This window comes from Grus americana, chromosome Z (assembly GCF_028858705.1).
Source record: "Grus americana isolate bGruAme1 chromosome Z, bGruAme1.mat, whole genome shotgun sequence".
NCBI lineage: Eukaryota > Metazoa > Chordata > Aves > Gruiformes > Gruidae > Grus > Grus americana.
In genome coordinates this window covers 38,244,720-38,265,708 of record NC_072891.1, presented here as the reverse complement: position 1 = coordinate 38,265,708, position 20,989 = coordinate 38,244,720, and the positions used below count along the sequence as shown (strand labels likewise).

General features: G+C 43.1%; 1 protein-coding gene across 6 annotated transcripts in view; it reads left to right on the top strand.

Moving 5' to 3' along the window:
• The window catches only part of SLC24A2 (solute carrier family 24 member 2), a 122,009-nt gene extending 114,114 nt beyond the window's left edge, over positions 1-7,895 (top strand). For all 6 annotated transcript variants that reach the window (XM_054809397.1, XM_054809394.1, XM_054809396.1 and 3 more), the window contains one exon: positions 5,896-7,895. In XM_054809397.1, the coding sequence (XP_054665372.1) occupies positions 5,896-6,145 (250 nt within the window). In that variant the 3' untranslated portion in view covers positions 6,146-7,895. The remainder of the gene's footprint in view (positions 1-5,895) is intronic.
• Positions 7,896-20,989: the final 13,094 nt, after the last annotated feature.

The following is a 20,989-nucleotide window of genomic DNA, read 5'->3' as shown; positions in this document are numbered from 1 at the left end:
CATGGTTGTTCTGATGTTCCTCAGTGGCCTGACTCTTGGGTACGTGGGCATTTACGTGACGTACCTTTACAGCCAGCTTCTCTAGTCAGCAGCATATCTTGCCACAATGGGGCAGCCCAGATGGGTTTGCCTCTGCGCTGCCAGTTGCTCTGCTTCCACTGCTGTAACCACCCCCACAGGGCATTGGCCACCATCAATGAGTCAGTATAGAGACAGAGCACCAGCAACTTCTCTTGTTCAGCAATGTCTAAAGCCAGCCGGATGGCTTTCGCTTCCATAGACTATCTCGATTCACCTTCTGCTTCAGCAGTTTATGTGACTTGTGGTGTAGGATTACAGCAGCCTTCCACCTCCAATGGTTTCCCACAATGCGACAGGACCCATCAGAGAACAGGGCATATTACTTCTCATTTTCTGGCAGTTTATTACACGGTGGGGCCTCTCCAGCACATGTCACCTCCTCCTCTGAGGATATTTCAAAATCTTTGCCTTCTCTCCATGATCACTTCCAGAATTCCTGGGCAACTGGGGTTTCCTATTCGAGCCCGCTGTGTGATAGGTGTGACCCACTTACTCCATGTAGCATCAGTTGCATGGTGTGTAGAGGGGACCCTCCCTTCGAACATCCAGCCTAGCACCAGCAGTCGGGGTGCCAGGAGGGGCTGTGCTTCAGTACCAACCACCTCCAAAGCAGCTCAAATCCCTTCATATGCTGCCAGTATCTGCCAGTTGGAGTGTAGTGGGCCTCAGATCCTCTGTATCCCCGACTCCAAAACCTCAGGGATCGGCCTCGAGTCTCCCCTGGTCCTTTCTGCTAGAGACTCCAGGTAGGGCCATTCTCCCCAGCTGCTGTGTACAACACATTTTTAACATCTGGTCCTGCCCAGACTGGCCCAAGGGCTACTGCATGAACTATTTCCTGTTTAATTTGTTCAAAGGCATGTCGTTGCTCAGGGCCCCATTTGAAATTGTTCTTCTTCTGGGTCACCTGATAAGTCTTACAATCAGACTGCAATTTGGAATGTGCATCCTTCAAAAGCCAACAATGCCTGAGAAAGCTTGTGTTTCCTTTTTGCTAATTGGTGGGGACATGGCTGCTGTTTTGTTGATCACATCCATTGGGATCTAATGGTGTCTATCTTGCCATTTTACTCCTCAAAATTGGAGCTCCTGTGCAGGTCCCTTGAGCTTAACTTTGTTTTATGACAAAACCAGCTTTCAGAAGGATTTGGACTATTTTCTTCCCTTTCTCGGAAACTTCTGCTGCTGAGTTGCCCCATATGATGATGTCATCAATGTATTGCAGGTGTTCTGGAGCCTCACCCCATTACAGTGCAGTCTGGATCAGTCCATGGCACAGGTGGGGCTGTTTCCACCCCTGGAGCAACCGTTTCCAGGTGTACTGGACACCCCTCCAAGTGAAAGCAAACTGTGGCCTGCACTCTGCCACCAAAGGGATTGAGAAAAATGCATTTGCGATATCAGTAGTGACGTACCACTTGGCTGCCTTTGACTCCAGTTCACATTGAAGTTCCAGCATGTCTGGCACGGCAGCACTCATCAGCAGCATGACTTCATTCAGGCCACAATAGTTTACTATCAGTCTCTACTCTCTATTAGACTTTTGCACTGGCCATATGGGACTGCTAAACACATAAAGGGTGAGCAGGTTCTGCTGATCACTCCTTGGCTCTCAAGTTGACAAATCAGCTTTGGATGGGAATCAGAGTCTTGGTTGGTGCAATATTGCCACCAGTGCACTGTTGTGGTAGCGATTGGCATCTGTTGTTCTTCGACCCTCAGCAACCCCACAACAGAAGGGTCTCCGAGAGACCAGGCAAGGTAGACGGTTGTTTAATTTTCTCTGTTTCCAAGGCAGCTATGCCAAAAGCCCACCGGTAGCCTTTTGGGTCCTTGAAATACCCTCTCCTAAGGCAGTCTGTGCTAAGGATGCACAGAGCCTCTGGCCCAGTCACAATGGGATGCTTTTCCCACTCGTTCCCAGTCAGACTCACTTCAGCTTCCAGTACAGTCAGCTGTGGGGATCCCCCTGTCACTCCAGAAATACAGATGGGTTCTGCCCCTTTATAGGTTGATGGCATTAGGGTACACTGTGCATCAGTGTCCAATAGAGCCTTATGCTCCTGGGGGTCTGACGTGCCAGGCCATCGGATCCACACAATCCAGTAAACCCAATTGTCCTTTCCTCCACCTGGCTGCAGGCAGGGCCTCTCAAATTCTGGCCGTAGTATTCATTATTCACTTCTTGTAAATGCAAGTCAGAATTTCCTTCCTTAAAAATCAAAAGTAAGATCAGCCCTTCTACTCTGTCTGGGGAACTGCCCACTGGAAACTGGAGCAGCAATTTTCATGGAAGAACACCCTTTTGTGATTGTTTTTCCTTGCAACTCACATACTCATGCCTCTAGGGTAGATTTTCTATCCTACTTCCTCATGTCCTCTCCATGGTCAGAGAGGTAAAACGACAGGGTGACCCGTGGTGTGTACCCTCTACATCCTCTCTCTTGAGCAGAACACTTACTCCTAATAGCTGAGATACTGGTCTGTACAGGTGGGGAGTTTGAGTTGCTGGAACTCCCAGAACAGTTTTTCGAACAGGTTTTCAGGCTTCTCAGACAGTTTTTCCACAGGTGAGCCACAGGCCCATACGGAGGAAGAGAGATTTTCTTTGTATTGCCAGAGTCGGTCAGCCAGTTTATCCACTGCTGGTGCCTCTTTGCCTTTCCAGTCCATTGCTGCCAATGAGTTGGTGTACAATGACGGTGGTGTGCTCCGTACAAGCTTTTGCCACATGAGTCACGTGCATTGGACTTCATCTGGATCTGTGGGTAACTGCTCATTGTTTGAGTCATTATAAATCACCTCCAGCATGGCTAGTTCCCTCAGGTGCTTGATACCTCTCTCCATGGTGGTGCACTTGCCTGGGTAATGTAACATTTTCCTTGAAGGGATACCTTTCCTTCACGCCTGACAAGAGTCGCCTCCAGAGTCTGAGGACTTGTGACCCTTTTCCAATCACCTAGTCAATGCCCCCTTCTCTAGACAGGAATCCCATCTGCTTGGCTTCCCCGCCTTCTAATTCCAGGCTATGGGCCCCGTTATCTCAGCATCAGAGCAGCCAGGTGATAACGTGTTCACCTGGACCATGGCTGAAATCTTTTCACCAATCTCGTGGGTCACTCAGGGACAGGGATCAGGTGGTTACCTCTGGTTCTGGCTCTTCCTCCTGTTCTCATGAGGGCTCCACTTCATCATCCTTTACCAAATGGGTCGACTTTCGTGTCCATTTCTTCTTATGTATAGGCGCAACTGATAATGGCATGCGTTGGTTCTTGGGTTCAGCTGCAATACCCGTCACCAGGGTTTGAGTAGCCACAACGCCTGTCACTAAGGTTGGAGTAGCCACAGTGCCCATCAGTCTGTTAACCTTCTCTTGTCCCTGAAGGTGCTACCTACTATAGAACAGTGTTTGGTAGATATTGGCCAGGGCCTATAGCACAGCGTGGTGAGTTTAGCCTCTTTGGAATAGCCACAGCATTTTCCTTTCAAATATTCTGTCACTTTATCAGGGTCCTGTAGTTGTTTAGGAGTGAAGGTCTGGACGATTGGAGGTGAGACATTCTCTAGATACCTGCCCATATTCTCCCACATGGCATACCACCCATGACTATCCAGCCTTGGGGCAGATCTCTGAGTGATATTCTTAAATAGTTGTTTAACCCTAAACAAGACCTGAAACACATTCAGAAAGCCTAGCAATAGGAACTTGCTAGTTTGAACATCTCAGGGGTATTCAGAATTCTCAAGAGCTGTTGTAACCAGCCTGAGAGGGTTGGCTGGTTACAACAGCCAAGGGGAAGGTGAAGGAGAAGGGGAAAGTATTCCCCCGCCCCCCCCCCCCCCCATCTCCCCAGTAGATTGGTTCTCCAAGGGGAATAGGTAAAGAGTGTAACTATTAATAGTTTCCTGCTAGATGCCTCCTGAAGCACGGAGGTGACAGCAATGCAGAGTACAAATACCGGATTAGTCACAATCAGTGTTACACAGGACAGCCGAATGATAACCTTGATCCAGAATCCAGAGCTGTTAATCAGCCCAATAGGGAGGAAATAAGGTGTTAGACAACACAGCTCTGATAACAAGCACAACTCTGAGAGTAAATAAATCAACATTGTGACCAGTGGCTATTGAACTAATATAATGAATACGTATAACAAGTCTGTTTTAACATGCTCTGGTCAGATCTGTCGTTATCTCAACTCTTTGGGCCCCAGATTGGACACCAAAAATGCCTGTCACAGTTTTACCCAGCAGGCAGCCAAACACCACACAGCCTACTAGTGGGATGGGGGAGAGAATCAGCAAAAAAAGTAAAATTTGTGGGTTGAGATAAACAGTTTAACAGGACAGTGAAGGAAGAGAAAATAACATCATCATCATCATCATCATCATCATCATCATCATCATCATCATCATAGAAGAATATACAAAACAAGTGCTGTATAATGCAATTGCTTACTACCCGCTGACTGGTATGCTCAGCCCTTTCCCAAACAGCAATCACTGTCCCCCTGGCCACCTCCCCCAGTTTATATACTGAGCATGATGTCACATGGTATGGAATATCCCTTTGGCCAGTTTGGGTCAGCTGCTCTGGCTGTGCTCCCTCCCAGTTTCTTATGCACCTCCTCACTGGCAGGAGCATGGGAAGCCAAAAAGTCCTTGACTGAGTATAGGCATTACTTAGCAACAACTGAAAACATCAGTGTGTAATTGACGTTATTCTCCTACTAAATCCAAAACACAGCACTATACCAGCTACTGGGAAGAAAACTGACTCTATCCCAGCTGAAACCAGGAGACGGGGCCACTTTTTTCTGTTAATCCAGAAGCATGAAGTGTTTGAAATAACATCTATAAGCAGCGGACCTGCAAAATACATGAAAACATTATTCACTATTATGTGCTTCAACTTAGAGTACGTAAGGGTGCATTACAAAACTATTCTCTTTTGTGATGCTTTCTTACTTTTCTTAAAATTTTCAGTCTTCCTGCCAGTGGAAATGTTGTCCTGTACTAGTCTGCTAGACCTGGTATATTTACAACAGAAATGGCTCAGTTGAGCTGTAGGGTGGTGTAGTTAGTACTGAGGCTGTAATAAATTATTCTCTCTTGAGCTGCTTATTCAAAGTTTGAATGTCGTGAGCTTCTGACATCTCTCTTCGTGCTTTCTAAGCCTGCTAAGCTCCGATCAGTGGCTTAAATATTAATTTCAGCTTGACATCTTCCAGAGGGATGTTGCCTCATTCTGTGGCATCAGAGATGAGAAAGGCAATGACAGCAAATACAGAAATAGAAATTAAGCTGGAGTTCAGTTGAAGTTCACATTTTAACACAAGTTTATACAGTAAATGTGGATCAAGGCTTTTAAGGGCCAAATTTTGGGATCAGTGCCTTGCAGAGTGCTGGTTCTTCATGGCAAGGACATGTCTTTATGTGACCCACCCTCCTGTCATGCAGGCATTTGGAAAGAGAGTGGCAGTAGATTCCTCCTCAGGTGGTCTGAAATCCAGAAACAAATGAAAGGGCTCTTCCTGCTCACAGATAGGATGCCAGGTGATTTGTCAGCCAAAGGAAAAATAATTCACCCATGTAACTGATGGAAGAGTGGAGGGCCTGAATCCCATGTGTTCTCAAGAACAGCAAGCAAGCTGACAAATTAGATTTATGTACACACTAGAAGAGTTAAAACTCTTCCTGCCTCACTTTATGCAGGAAAGTTCTGGTTGTATTTTGAAGTGCCTCCAGAAACTTTCTAGTGTCCCTTTCTGCACCTCTGCAATGTTTCCAATTTATTTTTCTGTTTCTTAACAGCCTTCCTCTTCCATGGCTCCTGTATGCTGTGATTACCAGCTTTGCCCCGGTGACAGTCAGCAGCAATGGTCTGTTCTGTGCGATTGTCCTCCTCTTCATCATGCTGCTCTTTGTCATCCTCTCCATCGCTTTCTGCAGGTGGAGGATGAATAAAATCCTGGGCTTTCTCATGTTTGGGCTTTATTTTGTGTTCCTGATTGTCAGTGTCCTCCTGGAGGACAAAGTGATCCAGTGTCCTGTCTCCATCTAGTGGAAAGTGCTGTTTCTCAAGGAAAAAAAAAAAAAAATTAAAAAAAAATCAAAATGAAACAGCGAAAAACCACAATGGAAAGCTTCTATGAGAATAACCCATGGATTTGTAAATTTCCTATCCCTCAATTTTAAAAGAGAGAAAGAAAGAAAAGGACACAAAGGGTGGATCTCAGAGCTGAAGAATGACCGCTGCTGGACAGTGCAGTCACACGTGAAGGGCTGAGTCCAGCTGTGCTGAGGTTTTCTTTGTCTGCTGCAGAAAATCCTCGCCGTTCAGTACTGGAGATGCTGCTCACGCATGGAAATGATGAAAGTAACTGCTTCTCCTATGTCTATAGTACATATCCACGGACTTCTCGTTCGCCGTAGTAGTATAGACAGGAACACAACATGCTCAGTTCTTAAAGCTGTCATCTTCTAAGGGGAATGCTAATATTAACTTTGTGGAAGCACCACCCCACACACTCCCTGGTATGAAATTTTTCTGGTAATCTGCTGAAACTCCTGAGTGGAAAGCATACACTGAGTGCATGAGTCACAGACAGGGAAGAGTTTGCACATCTCTTCATAAAAGTGAATTTATATTATGTGATTTCAGCAAAGCCAGGGAGTTCATCAGTGTTTTGATCCTCTGCATCACAGGTCTGTAAAGGCAATCAGCAGGATGTTAATGGTGGTTTATTACATCTTGCAAAACTCTTCAGATTCCAGAAACTCTGACTCTGGCACTGAAGGGGCCACACTGCCTGACCATTTTGTAACTGGTGCAGATTTTCATTGCATTCACATACAAAGATCAGAATGGGGATACTCTTTCTTTTCTAATAGCAACACCGCATGCAGAGAGATCATACAACTACTATGTGAACACACCATTTTTTGTAGTGCAGCAATACCATTAACAGTACCAATGGCTTTCAGATGCTGTTATTGTTATGAGTTTGCCTTTTCATGCCAGAATAAAAAGGCTAATTTGCTTATGCATAGTATTTCATACAGAAAATAGAAGTAGTTGTAAAGTGGCAGCCTAATTGCTGAAGTGAATATATGTTTTACAGTCTATCTTTCACTATTACTTGGAGTGTAAGGACCTTCACAGCTACATATAGCCATTGCTGAAAGAGATCCCCAGCTGATGTACAAAGCTGGGGCTGTTCATATTTGCTCTTACAAATCTTGAAACAATTTAAATATACAGGAGCTGCAGGAAACCTACATGAAAATTTTCAGTATTGCTGGAAGTGTGAATGTCTAAATAAGCCCAGGAAGGAGAGAAAATGCAATATTCTTTTACTGAAATCCTGACAGAAGAAGGTCCAAACCTAGAATAAAAAAAAGGAGGTGGGAGAAAGCAACGAAGTGTTCATCTTTCCAGTAGTTTGGATGATTTTTTTTTTTTTTTTAAAAAAGGAGGACTGGAATGGGTGTTAAGAAATTATTTCAGATAATTGTTGTTTGTTTGTTCTTTTGTGCAGTTAGAGTTCATTAAATTTTAGTGCATTTCTGTGACCTGTTTCAGCATTGTTTTGTATTCATATTGTGCTCACAACAGCAATGCCGTGCTTACAGCTGTGTAACAGACGGCTCAGCACATTTTGTCTTGTCTGTTTCTCTGTGTTCCATGCTGTTTGCTTCTCATTCACCCCCTTTGTCCTTTACTGTTTTCCTGTTATATGTGTTTGTGTATAACAGTATCTGGTTAGAGTAAGGACTTGACAGAAAACAATGGTAGAGAAAACAGTAAAAAATACACATTAAAAATTACTAAAATGTTAATATTATGTGATATCGTGAAGAAAAAAAGTGAGACACTAATGAACAAAAGCAAGAAAGCTAGGACTTACAATGTCTGCTACTCATGTCTTGTCCTAAGGTATTAAGTCCTAGCTACATTCAGAATCAGTATTTGACCTTGACCATACATTTGCAACATCTCTTGCTTCTTAGTGCTTTTTCGTGTGAGCTTCTCTCATTGTGAGCAAAAATTTGTCTGCGTGTTTAAGATCCTTCCTTCATTGCTGCGGAATCCTTACCACACAATAGCGCTGCCGACCTCCGAACGTCTGTTCTACGGGTGTACACGATGGACAGATACGTAAATACATACCTACACTGCCCTCTACTGACAAGAACAGGAATTTTGCAAAAGCAAATCTACAACCCAAAACCGCTGAGCTCAAATGAGACAGGCGTCCCAAAATACAGAGCTGACTCCACAGTATAATCTGTCCCAGAGGAGTCACCAAATGCATGTATTCCTGAAGGCAGTGCTCAAAACACGTGATCCTTTCCCAAGTAAGTAGAATAAGAGTGATCTAAAAGAGCATGTGCAGGACCATGATAGGTCTGTGTGCATGGGTGCTTATTATACACAAAGATGCCCAGATTCACTGGTCTGACCTTTCAGATCAAGAAACCAAGGAAGGACAAGAGTCAGATGTCTATTCAGTACATTACTCCTCTTTTTTTTTTTTTTTTTAATGACTTCATGGCCAGCATGGTGTAACTCCTGCAACAAGCCCTGCCTGACCTTGAGGGTGAGGACACTCTGGTGCAGTCTGCAAAGTGAGGGCAGTGGCAGCAGAGACTACTGCCCCACTGAGGGCAGGCAGGGAGAAAAGAGTAACCAAATGAAAGTCCTACATGCTGGGAATATTTCAGTCCAAAGCTGGCATCAGCAGCTTGAAGGAAGAGTTTTAAGGGCTGGTATCCTCTAATGGTGTTTGTATGCAGTCTTAAAATATATCTGACTCATTTCTTTCCTGCGTCTGCTCATCCCTATCAACATATTTATCCTGGAAGGTATGAAAAGTCATTTTTTTCCCCTCAGGAATGAGACACCTCACAGCTCCCACTGCCTTGCATCTGCTGGGCAGGTCACTATTCAAATGGCTGAGTAACTGTGCGGTCAGTGGCAGCTCAGCTCCAGGGGTAACAGGAGAGATTGCAGTTGTGTGGTGCTTTCTGTGGAGGCCGGCTGTGAAAGCTGGTCATACTTACCAAGCCAGCTTTCTGCATAACTGCCAAGGTAAACTGTTTGAGGATACTTGCACGCTGATATGTTCTTTGATTATAAGGCAACAGCTGTACTGGTAGAAAAAAGAGAGGAATGGGATGGAGGGAGAAGCATGGCCCCTTGTCCCATGCAGGAGGAGTTTGAAAATCTTGAACTGGGGTGCTGAGAGAACAACTGAGAGCTGCTGCAACCCAATGGCTGGGTGTCCATAAGCTGTCCAGGTTCAACTATGCCAAAAATGCACACCACTTGTTAGGACATTCCTATTTTACAATGACAGCAAATTTCCCAGCAAAAAATGTTTCTCATGGTTCATAACTCTTTTGGGGTGGGATCCATGAAAGTTTCTCAACATTGTACGCCTAGAAGTCGAAATTAAGTTTCTGTTTTCTTCAGTCAAAGTTCTGAATGACTTCGCTAGGGATCTGGTCCTGCAAACTGCCCGAATTCTACAGCTACTTCGTCAGCATTGAAGCCTCTTCCACCTGCCTGTATGCCTATGCTCATTTATTTGATTGATGCTGCTGTATGCAATGAAGCACAAATGAATAATTACAGAAATTGATGTTATGATCAAGATTCTGTTCTAGCTTAGTGTTTTCAGGACACCACCAGGCTGGCAACACAGTAAGTAAGATAAAAATGCAACTTCAGGTTAAGAATGCAACTTCAGGTTAAATATCCAACTCTCTGTGACACCATCACACCTGAACGGAACCAATGTTGGACATGATTTTTGGAAGGAATTTGAGTAGGATCATGGGTCAGATTGTAACCTGTTTTAAAGATTTTCTGCATTAACTTCACTGGAATTGAAGAAGAGAATGGGCCCCATCAGTACAAAATACTGTTGGAGTCCAAAAGTATTTGCTGTTGTCCACAAAAAAAAAAAAAAAAAGGCTGTTTTCTGTCTGCAGAAGCCACCATGGTTGAATCTGTAGGGTAAATGCTATAAAAGTGTGATTAAAAAGTGTGATACGAGGATGATATCCTCAAGAACTACATGTAGACATGGATAAATCTTTCAGCAAAGCTTTGTGTATTTTAAATTAACTATTTTACTGAAAGCTACTGCTTTCTTGTAGTGCAGACAGGCTCTCTGTGTCTTTATGCCTCTGCTTATTTATTCAATTGATGTGGCTGGCTGCATAATCTTTATGAAGCATAAAGCACAGTGAGTGACAAAGAAGCTTACCTAGATGTCATTTGATGTTTGTAATGGCAATGAACCTACCACGTAATTTCCACATATGCTACTGTGAAGTAGTTTATGGTCGCTGTCACTCATGGTACTATTGTGTGTGGATATGAAGGTCCACAAAGCAGTAGGTTAAACGTGGTTAATCCAAGTACTGTAAAAAATAGATGCTTAGACATATTCTTAATGTTTGGGTGTTTTTTAAGGGATTATTTCTCTGGTTGTCTTTTACTTCATTACATATTTTGCGAAAAAGGGGATATATGATGTTTTTTAATTACTCTTCTTTCAGCAGTAATTCCTTAAAATAGCATCTTGTGGTCCATATAATTTATGTTCTGAATCAAATATCTAGATCAGATGGATTTGTTTAATTTATAACAAAGAAATAATCCCTTCTCCAACAACTGGCCCACTGAAATCCAGAAGATTTCTGCCATTAACTTGGGCAAGATAAGATTTTTATCCTAGGATCCCGTATTTCATAAATGCACTTGCGTAACAAACATAATTGTCCTGGGAGCTATGTACAAAGAGAAAAATTGCATTCACTTGTATTCTTGGAAACTATTTTACCTCTTGTAAATAATAATGACACAAGTAACTGAGAAAGAGGCATGGTTAGTTCCTTTGAGCAGGTGATTCTTGTTTTCCTGCTATTTCTGGAAAGTTTGATGCCAGAACTTGCAGCTGGAAACGTATCTGCAGAAAGTGAATTTTGAGGTTAGCAAATGGGATAGTTTGCACTCAACAGTGTGGAGAAGAGTCCTGCTCCAGCCCTTCAACAGATGTGGGTTTCACTTCTGATTGATGTTAAAATGATCCTTCTTGGATCTGTTGCCAACAATTACAAGAATATCAGTATCATTTCCATTGGGACTGGGGACAGTAACTTCCAGATTGAAGTTATGCACCCATCTGATACACAAGTCATATGTGGATCACAGCCCTGTAGTCCAGACAAGTCATCCTGTAGATTTGCTGTGTGTTGCTAGTTGTCAGTGTATGGCAGCTCAGGACTTGTCTGCCTGGATGGGTGCAGCTAGTTTGCGCGTTCCCCTGCCCATGCTCCTGCCTGCAGGGACGTAAGACATGTCTTCTCCCAAAGGCATGTAATCACATTAGTGTGGCACCAAGCCCGTGCTCCCAGACAGCTAGATGGAGGTGAACCCCAGCCTAGAAGCCATGTGACCACTTGGAGCATGGGTAGACCAGACACACAACTGACCACATTGTTCCTACATGAGCTGTAAGTGGCCTGTGACAAGATTGAGTAAGAAATAATATAATTCGAGATTGGTAAATGAACTGTACATGCATGTAGAATTATTGTAAATTCACCACTCATCAAACACAAAACCAATCCAAACAATGAAATTTGTATGTGTTTTTAAAGATCTTGCACTTTACTATTTTTTTTTTACTTTTATTTTATGTCACATAGTTGTCTTAACGCAAAAAGAAGCCATAAAAAACCCAGACGACTAGTATGGGGTTTCTAAATAAGGGGATCATTAATTTTAAAGTAAAGAATCCTTTTCATGTCTCTGTTTAAGGTATAATGTAAAATACTGACAAATAAATGTACAGTAAAGCAGGATCTGGTTTTGCCTTAGTGAAGCTGTAAGTCAGGGGGAGTTTGCTCATATTCTTGAGCTTCCCTGTGGGACTGTACAAAATGCTGCACACTGCCTTTGCAGCAGGGGCTCAATCCTGCCAATCCTTGTTCACCCCAGAAGAAGGAATACAATGCTTGCAGAGTCAGGCCCAATGAAGCAGTTATATCATCCTGTTATTCTAATGCTTTCTCCCACTGAGATCACAGTAAAGGAAGCTCCTCATATTTTAGTAGATTTATGAGATGAGTTACTTCTGTTACATCTGTTTTACAAACGAGTTAAAGTTTTCAGGGTCAGGCTATTCAATAGAAATCAACCATTTCTTTTAATCCCCCATCAAAATTAAGTAATGCCAAAGGGATTTCGCTTGGTTTTGTGTTCATTTCCATTATCAAGATCACTGTTACACAGTTTTAATTTTGCAATCCTGACTCTGGGGAGTTGACTTACATGAGTAGAAATTATTTTTGTCACTTAAGATGGCGAGATCAGGCCATTGTATTGTCATGTGAAAATAATAGTAGCGTGTTATAACTGACAATCAGATGCTATTTTTGTAATAAAGCTTTTTTAGCTTGTTTCACTTTGTAGTTCTCATACTCTTTCATCTCTCATTTTCAACTTATTGTAAGAGAAATCTGAAGAAGTCCCCCATTTTACTCATTTCAAACTTTAAAAAAAAAAAATACATTGCCATGGAAGCCAGTCCAGGCAACCCCCTGCAAATTCCAGTTTTTCTCATGTGTTTGTGTGTATGGATCATTATTGACTAGGTGAAGTTCTTGTATCTCTGAATCAGTATATTTTCTGTGAATATGAGTTTGTATATAGTATGAAAGCTACCTTTATTTGCACATAGGCTCTCGGAAATAATCCCTTCTATCAAAGGTCCTACTTCACTCTATCTACAGAATGTTTCACTGTGGCGTGTACACTTTCTCACCTTATGATATCAATACAGAGCTCTTCATATAAATGACTTTGTGTAATTGAGTTGTCTAAGTGTGAATAACAAGAACAACAGTAAATGCTAATAAAAAGACTTAACAGTGTCATTTTGCTCAGTATCTTCTGTCTTAATTGTCTTGGACTTTTTATGGCTTTGAAAATAGTATTTTAACTACCTGTTCTGGGTTGAATGATGATCTGCAACACTACCCTACATCATAAGTGTTCAAGCAGCACTAGTGGTGTCTTGCCATGTCACTGTGCTATTTGCTGTGCATACACACAGTAAGGAAAACATCTATGTTCCAGTGAGCTTAAAATTTAGTTAAACAAGGATTTTTTTTCTACAGCCCGATGTGAATCCACTAGACGACAACTTCGTGGAGCTGTGTATGTCTGGAGCCCTGTGGTCCCATTTGGGCCAAGTTCCTCTACATTTCTTTACTGACACATTTGCCTACAGGTTGTTTTGAATGCCATTCTTCAGTTTGACACCTTCTTGTTTAATCTTGGGCTGCACAGCCTGTCATCCTTGCCAGCTAGGATGTTTGGCTTTTTTTTTTCAGTCTGTCATTGGATGAATGATACTTTTAAACAAAAGAATGATCTTCAATAAATAACAGCAAAAGAAAATCGGTAATGGTAAAAATTTCCCATAATCAAGCAAACTTTCCATCTTCACAAGTTATAAAAGGTTACAATAGGCATTATTACTTACTATTTCTCCTGTAGTAACCTCAGGACAGAGATTTCTCACTCATCTTTAACCGTACTAGAGCTTTAAAATTTTAGATTGGAAATAGCAAAAGAAGTTTGCAAATAGGCTAAGAGTTGAGAATGGTAATTGTCCTGAGACATTCATGCCGGCCAAATGGGAAAAACAACAAGGTCAAACACATCCTACAAAGTTGGTGTGCCCCGCAGGTCACTAAGACACATGTGGGATGCTTTGAAATTTAGGTTGGAGAGTTTGAAAGACCATGTTAAGCTTTATCTGAGAAGTGAATAAGCATACACATATATGACGCATTCACAGCTGTGCTCTGTGGGTGTGTGTGGTCTTACCCCACTGCTTGGTAATGCTGGATCCCTGCTTCAACTTCAGCCACTTTTTGAAAGGAAATGGAGGATTTAAAATCCTTTTTTACCACAGCAGGCCTTAATGGTGTATGACTAGTGTGAGCAGGGGAAGGAGAAAAATACATTAAATATCCTTCTGAATCCTAACTGAGGGAATGATGGCAAGTTTCCTTGCCCCATGTTTCCCTTTCCATGAGCAAGTACTTCACTGCTTTATCTGTAGTACCTGAAAAAACAAACTTCTGTTCATTCACTGTTACTTTTTCATTTACAACTTGTTATATTTGGGGTGTTTATTGACAAGGAGAAAACCAGTATGTATTGTTAAAACTGAGTATTTGATCCCTTCCCTGGAAAGACTTAAGAGTTTGCCTTTGAAACAGGGAATTCCCTTCCTGTCAACACATCTCTCAGAGAAATAAATATTTGTGCCAGATACTTGCAAGTAATACAGAAAGATAGACTACAGATTAGAGCCCTAAAGAGATGTTTTAATCATCCCTTCACCTCCTATTTATGCACATTTCCTCATCACAGTCTGGATAACATATACATTTGTTGTGGGCAAGGGGTTTTTTTGGGCAGGGTGATAAGGTACCAGTGACTAGTTTGTAAATCTACAATATTGCCTCTGAGGCCTCAAACCCAAACTGAACCATTCCTTGCATGCTAAATATGAGGGTCACAGGCAGAGAAGTTACCAGCATGCCCTAAGTTAAAGAGCACCAAATTGCATGTTTAAGCAACATATTGACAAGGCCCTTTGAATGAACAAGAGGTGTCCTGCAGAGCTTTGAGTTACCTGCAACCACTTTTCATGTGTCCACCAGCACTGACAAGTAAATACCAGCCCTCCACTACAACTTTCCCTTAACTGCTGCCATGAATGTGTGAAACTGCACAGTGCTGGTTCCTCTGCAATGGAGGATTGCTTGCACCGGGGCTGGGCCAGAGCCGACGAGGAGGTCTGGCTTGCTGTCTGAGGCAGAGGCGGAAGAGGAGGGTGTGAGGGTATGTTTGCGTGTACTGTCTTGCTAGGGAAAATACACCACTTCACTGAACCTTGAGTTTGAGGCTGTATTCCAGAGAACAGGGCAGAAGGGGAAGAGTATGAGGAAAACTGATAAGAAAATTATCAGTTACAATTTATGCCTAAAGGACACTTAATAGACTGCTTTCCTTCCTGTCTCTGCGGCTCAGTTTAATTGTATTGTAAAATGAAGGAATGGTTTTGTGCGCTATTTCAATTTGGTGACAGTGAAAAAACCACTGCTCCCCAACCCCACCTCCCAGCTTATTCCCTATTCTTGGTTGCTAACTAGGATGAAGGAAAAGGGAAGCTATTCCCAGAATTTTCTAAGCCCCCGTGAAGATCTAGACCTGCTCTTGTCATCATGTACTGCCTGCCTTGATACCATGCCATATTGCTGGTCAGAATTTACCTCTCACAGCAATGACCAAATCTTGCTAATTTGGTATCTACATATTCTTGACTGAGGAATTGTAGCCAGATTCTTTGTAGTTATGAGATATTGATAGCCAAAACTAGCTTTAAAGAGCTTGACTCGTGTATCTTACAACTTGCCAGACCATTCACGAAAAATTGGTTTGGGTACTGGAAACATTAGCTCCTTCCAGGCTAACATGCTGTGCTGTTCAGCATTTGTGCCTGTGTCAAAAATGTCAGTAAACCCATTTTCTGTTATGTTTTATAGCCTATTTTTAAAAAAAAATTATTTCCTAAAATCCAGTTTACTCCCCACTCAGAACAATGATTTTCAGCAAAGGTCTTACCAGGAACTGACTGAAAAGCAGAAATTCCTTAAGGTTCATTATTGTTAATAAACAATTAACACCCCCCACACACACCCTGTCCTGCTAAAAACCTATTTAAAACCTGCCAGGGTGTTGTGGTGGGAAGGACAAGGACAAGCATCGTGGAGTGAAACCTGCCCTGTCTTCAGCCCCGTTTTTACCATCCTGGGCCCATCCACACTGCTGTCCTCTCTGCTGCCCACACTGCCCAGCATCCAAAATAAATGGCATCACACGGGGTGCCCCAGCAAGTGGAGGCAGGCGATGCTCAGAGCATGAAGGCCTCAGGCCTTTTTTACCCCTCCTGAAGGCTGGGCAGTGGAAAGGACCCCATCTAAGAGTAAATCCATAGCCCTGTCTAAACAGTCATGAAACAGCCTTGGTGAAACTCAGGTTCTCTGCTTGAAGTTTCATTTTATTTATACCTGGGACTTTCACTCGTTTTCATCTTAATTAGTTTCCTGGTAGGCCATTTGTGCTTTTGTAATCTATCACACCCTGAGAGAAGCACGGGTTTTGCTTACAGAAAAGAGCAGCGACAGGGACTGATGCCAAGGCAATGCTCCTTCAGGTACGTTGCAGGCACTGCCCTCCTCCAGGCGAGGCCGGTTTGCCCCAGCTGGCAGCACAACCGGCACTCCTTTTAGCTGTCTTTGGTATCACTTGGCAGCACAGTGGTAAGGGTCAGCTCTGCAGCACCACCAGGCATCATGGAAGGAGCAGAGAGCAGCTGACATAAGCAGGGTGCCCTCAGTTGTTTCACAGTTGGGTTTGTGCCAAAGTCTGGACACCAACCAAAAGGTGACATGCACCCACTGCTTCACCTGCCCTGGGGACCTCTACTGCTCCTGGCTTACAGAAGGGAAATAGAAACAATTTATTGGCACAATGGTGCTTTGGCACCTGTTCCAGCTTATGTAGAGCAGCTGAAGTTACAGACGGCAACATGAAGGTCCTGTGAGCAGACCTTTCTGGGAAGGGGCAAAAAATTTAAAATGTGCCAGCCACCAGCTCTGCCACAAACTGCATCAGAAAGAGTGGGCAGTGATCTGCCAGAGAGACTCCAGTCTAGGGAAATGCAGAGGGAAGTAGGTGGACTACAACAGACAGGTCATGTCGTCAGTGCACGGAAGGTGGCTTATCTGGATTAATAACTGGTGCCAGCATGGTTGCTGAGGCTGTCATTTTCTTGGAATTACATTGATAGCAAAGTATCTGGCGGCAGGTGTGTTTGCAGACATTTGCAGGCAATCATCCTTGCTGACAGCAAGGAGATAATAATAAAACCTCTAATGCAGGACAGAGGATCATGCAGCCAAGGCAAGCACAGTAAGCAGGGTGGTACACCTTCTCATGTCCTTCTTCCAAATATATACTTTTCTTAGTGTTATGGCAGCTGTTCTCTTCCCCAGACAAAGTTTCTGCTGGCCTTTCTTGCGACAAAAACATCATCCTCTGGGCTGATTTCAATTCTGAACGTTGCAGAATAAGGCCAGTGACAGAGATAATAGTGAGAGTGCAGTGAGTACTGACTACATCTGCCAATACAGGGTAGGTGCCTAAACAAAGCTCTAGGTTCCTCTAGGTTCCTGCACCAGTCCCAGGTAAGTCAGACAGAAGCTGGGCTTACCTGGATCATTGCCTGTCTTCATCAACTATGCAGGGACTGGCTTCTCACACAGGGTGAATTTCCTCAGCCCCACCACATGCCTGGGAAGAGCTGAGGATGGTGTTTTCCTTCTACAATGAGAATTCAACAGACTCCCTTCTCCTGTTCACTGTATGTCCTGATTGCATGCCAGGTAACAGAGTGTATCCCGTCGTTTCCTGAGCAAGGGACGGTGAAGGTCTCCATTCACCTGCAGGAGGCCTCTGGGTGAAAGCGCATATCTGCTCAGCATCCACAGCTACACAAACTCACCATGCAAGCTGCCAGCAAGCTGCAGGGAGTGATTTGTCCAGACTGGTTGCATCTGAAGGCATAGGCCATGCTGATTTTTCTCTGTGGACCGCCAACGAGTCAGCAGCAGAGTGAGAAAGACTTTGATGTCTTTGACAAGCTGGGAAGGGGATTATGTCATCCTACACAGAGCTAGAAACAGCAAAGGGAGAAGGCTCAATGAACCTCTTTCCCCCAGGTTGAAGTCTTGGTTTAATCTCAGTTAATATGCAGCTAATTTGAATGAACTAGCAACCATGAACGTCAAATTCATATAGAACAGGTCATTTTTCTAGCCAAAATTTCACTTCTTCCCAGGCTTCTTGTTTACTGAGGGCAGTTAATCTGAGAAGATAATACCTTTATCTGGCTTCGGGAAAGGCTGTCTAACCAGAACTAGGAGAAATTGAGTGTATTTGAACTGGAATCTCTGAGGATTTTGGAGACACCATCTGGGCATGTGAGTTTGTTGCTAGGAAGGTATGCTTTGCATGCTAATGTGGAGGTATTTGCTATGGGATAAGGTATATGCAATCCACTTTGTGATACAAATATTGCAAAAAAACCCCCGAAAACCAAACCCAAAACAAAACAGTGCCAAGCATCTCAGCTACTTGGACTATTTTAAATAGGCAGAATGTATATTTGTTTCCACTAGAATTACAAAGTAGGTATTAAAAATATTTATGTTCTTTATTGTATTTAGTGTCCTTCACTTGGCGTAAGCCTTGCCCTCACATAAGTTTCTCTTCAACTCACCCTCTTCCCTACCATTGTCTCTGACAATTTGTTTCACATATACTGCTGAAATATATGCTGCAATTTTCAGGCGTTCAGTGTTTATGCATTGCTTCCCATGTATTACCTTCATCAGACTGCTGTACACATAAATATTTTCCTAGTGTAACTGTCTTGCTTACCTTTTTTTTTTTTAACCTGTAAATAGTAGCACAGTGAGTTCCTGAGGCTACAGCTCCTCATCGGCTTCTGTCCTCCAGCCTATGAAATGGTTAATCACTTGTTTTGTTCTACTGAAAGTCATCCTGCAGAGATGCTCATCTTTACGAGTTGTAAGCACCTGCTTCAGGGCAAAACCTTCCTCTGGCATAAGCTGTCTGCTCTCTCTAGACTATGACAAGATAAGATACAGAAACCTATGAGAGAGGAAGACTTGGTTCCCTTGCATATGCAGGCCCTGTTAACATCTTTCTGCCCTTACACCCTACTAACTGGGGTGTGGTAACTAACACAGGATGAAAATGTAGCAGAACAAACACATGTGTTTACCATGTGGATTATTAGGCTGAGATAATTTTTACACCTTAAAAATCAAATGTTTCTGGAAACCAGTATATATTTCATTTTTCAGTGTAACACACGCTAAATAACAGAGGTCCCTCTGCTAAAATAGGTTTGAGGTAGGTGATATCTCTTGACTATAGCATTCCTGCTACTGACTTCTCTTTAATCTGCTGCTGCACACTCTAGCATGCATTTCAGCTTTCTGTTCACAACAGCATGGATGAGAACCCATGAGGAATGATGATCTCTCATCCGTGAGACACCTACTCAAAGCAATATATTGTGCGTCTCCATAATTGCCAGTCTTTCTACACGACCATGTCTGAAGGAAGATATTTCTGTGGTGGATAAACAATGTTCAGACCTTGAGGCTGAAAAAGGGCTGTGAGTTCCCGTAACTGTGGGATGTTATCTCGGTCAAGGCCAATACTGAGAATCATAGGATTCAGAGCAGGTGATAAAAATGTCCCTTGAGTAGCCCTGAAGAACAAACTATTCACTTTACCTTCATTGCCTTTGTCTAGAGGACAATGGGGAAAAGTTCAGGCAGGAGACCTCAGTGACGAGGTTCTCTAAAGCCCTCAGATCAAAGCCAGAGACAGCACAGCTCTGTTGCTTGAGTGATGATCTTCCCATAGTTACAGACAGGAGAGGTCAGGGAGAGAATACAAAAGGGAGAGAGGTACGACAGGAGAGGAAGGAGAGAGGGGGCATTTCCATTTCTGCATGACACAATCCCTTGTCTTGTTTCCATGAGGTCTACAGCTCTTTATCCCCTTTAGCTACTCTGCATTACTCCTACTGGAGTCTGTATTCTCTTTAATTTTGTAGTGCAGTTAACTGTCAAGCTAGCTTGTTTCACAGCCTAAACAGCCTCTACAGGTCTGGTCTTGCCCTCAGTGGTAGCAAAATCTCCATTGACTTCACAGTGGGAGAGGTAGTAGATGCATGAGTCTAAAGGAGTGACTTTATGTCTTAGTTGTTGGACTGCTGGTTTCAGAGATTGTATCAAGAGGACTGAAAGCAAAATAAATCCATTAGTGAAGACAAAATATTAAAAACACACAGATGAGTACAATTTGTGCAGTACTTCATGAGCCAAAGGGCTGGGGAGAAAGTACATTGAGTTCAAATTCATTATATTGTAGGCAAAGGAAAAAAAAAAAGATAAAATGCATCCTGTGGAACAGTAATGGCTAATTTTAGACAATTACCTCAGTCTTGCAAGGTGTAATGAAGAAATATCCTGAAACTATGAAGTGTACTGCAGTGAAAATAATAGAGGATCAATAGCAAACACATTAACCAAATATCTCAGTTGTCCCTGTTTCCTTTAAAATTCTGATATGATTTCCTTAGGAAACACAACAGGATGCCTGCCCCTGTTCCTCTGCCAGTTAGGAGTTATTCTGGACTAATTGGCTAGTTTCACTCAGATATGACAGAAAGGCAAAGATTCACAAATTCACAGATTCACAGATTGGTAGGTGTTGAAAGGGACCTCTGGAGATCATCTAATCCAACTCCCCTGCTAAGGCAGAATCACCTAGAGCAGGTTGCATAGGATCACGTCCAGGCGGGGTTTGAATATCTCCAGAGAAGGAGACTCCACAACTTCTCTGGGCAGCCTGGTCCAGTGCTCAGTCACCCTCACAGTAAAGAAGTTTTTCCTCATGTTGAGATAGAACTTCCTGGCTTCCAGTTTGTGCCTGTTGCCCCTTGTTCTGTCACTGGGCACCATGGAGAAGAGTCTGGCCCCTTCCTCTAGACATCCACCCTTTAGATATTTATAAATTTTGATAAGATCCCCTCCCAGTCTTCTCTTCTCCAGGCCAAACAGACCCAGCTCTCTCAGCCTTTCCTCCCAAGAGAGGTGCTCCAGTCCCCTAATCACGTTTGTAGCCCTCCACTGGACTCTCTCCAAT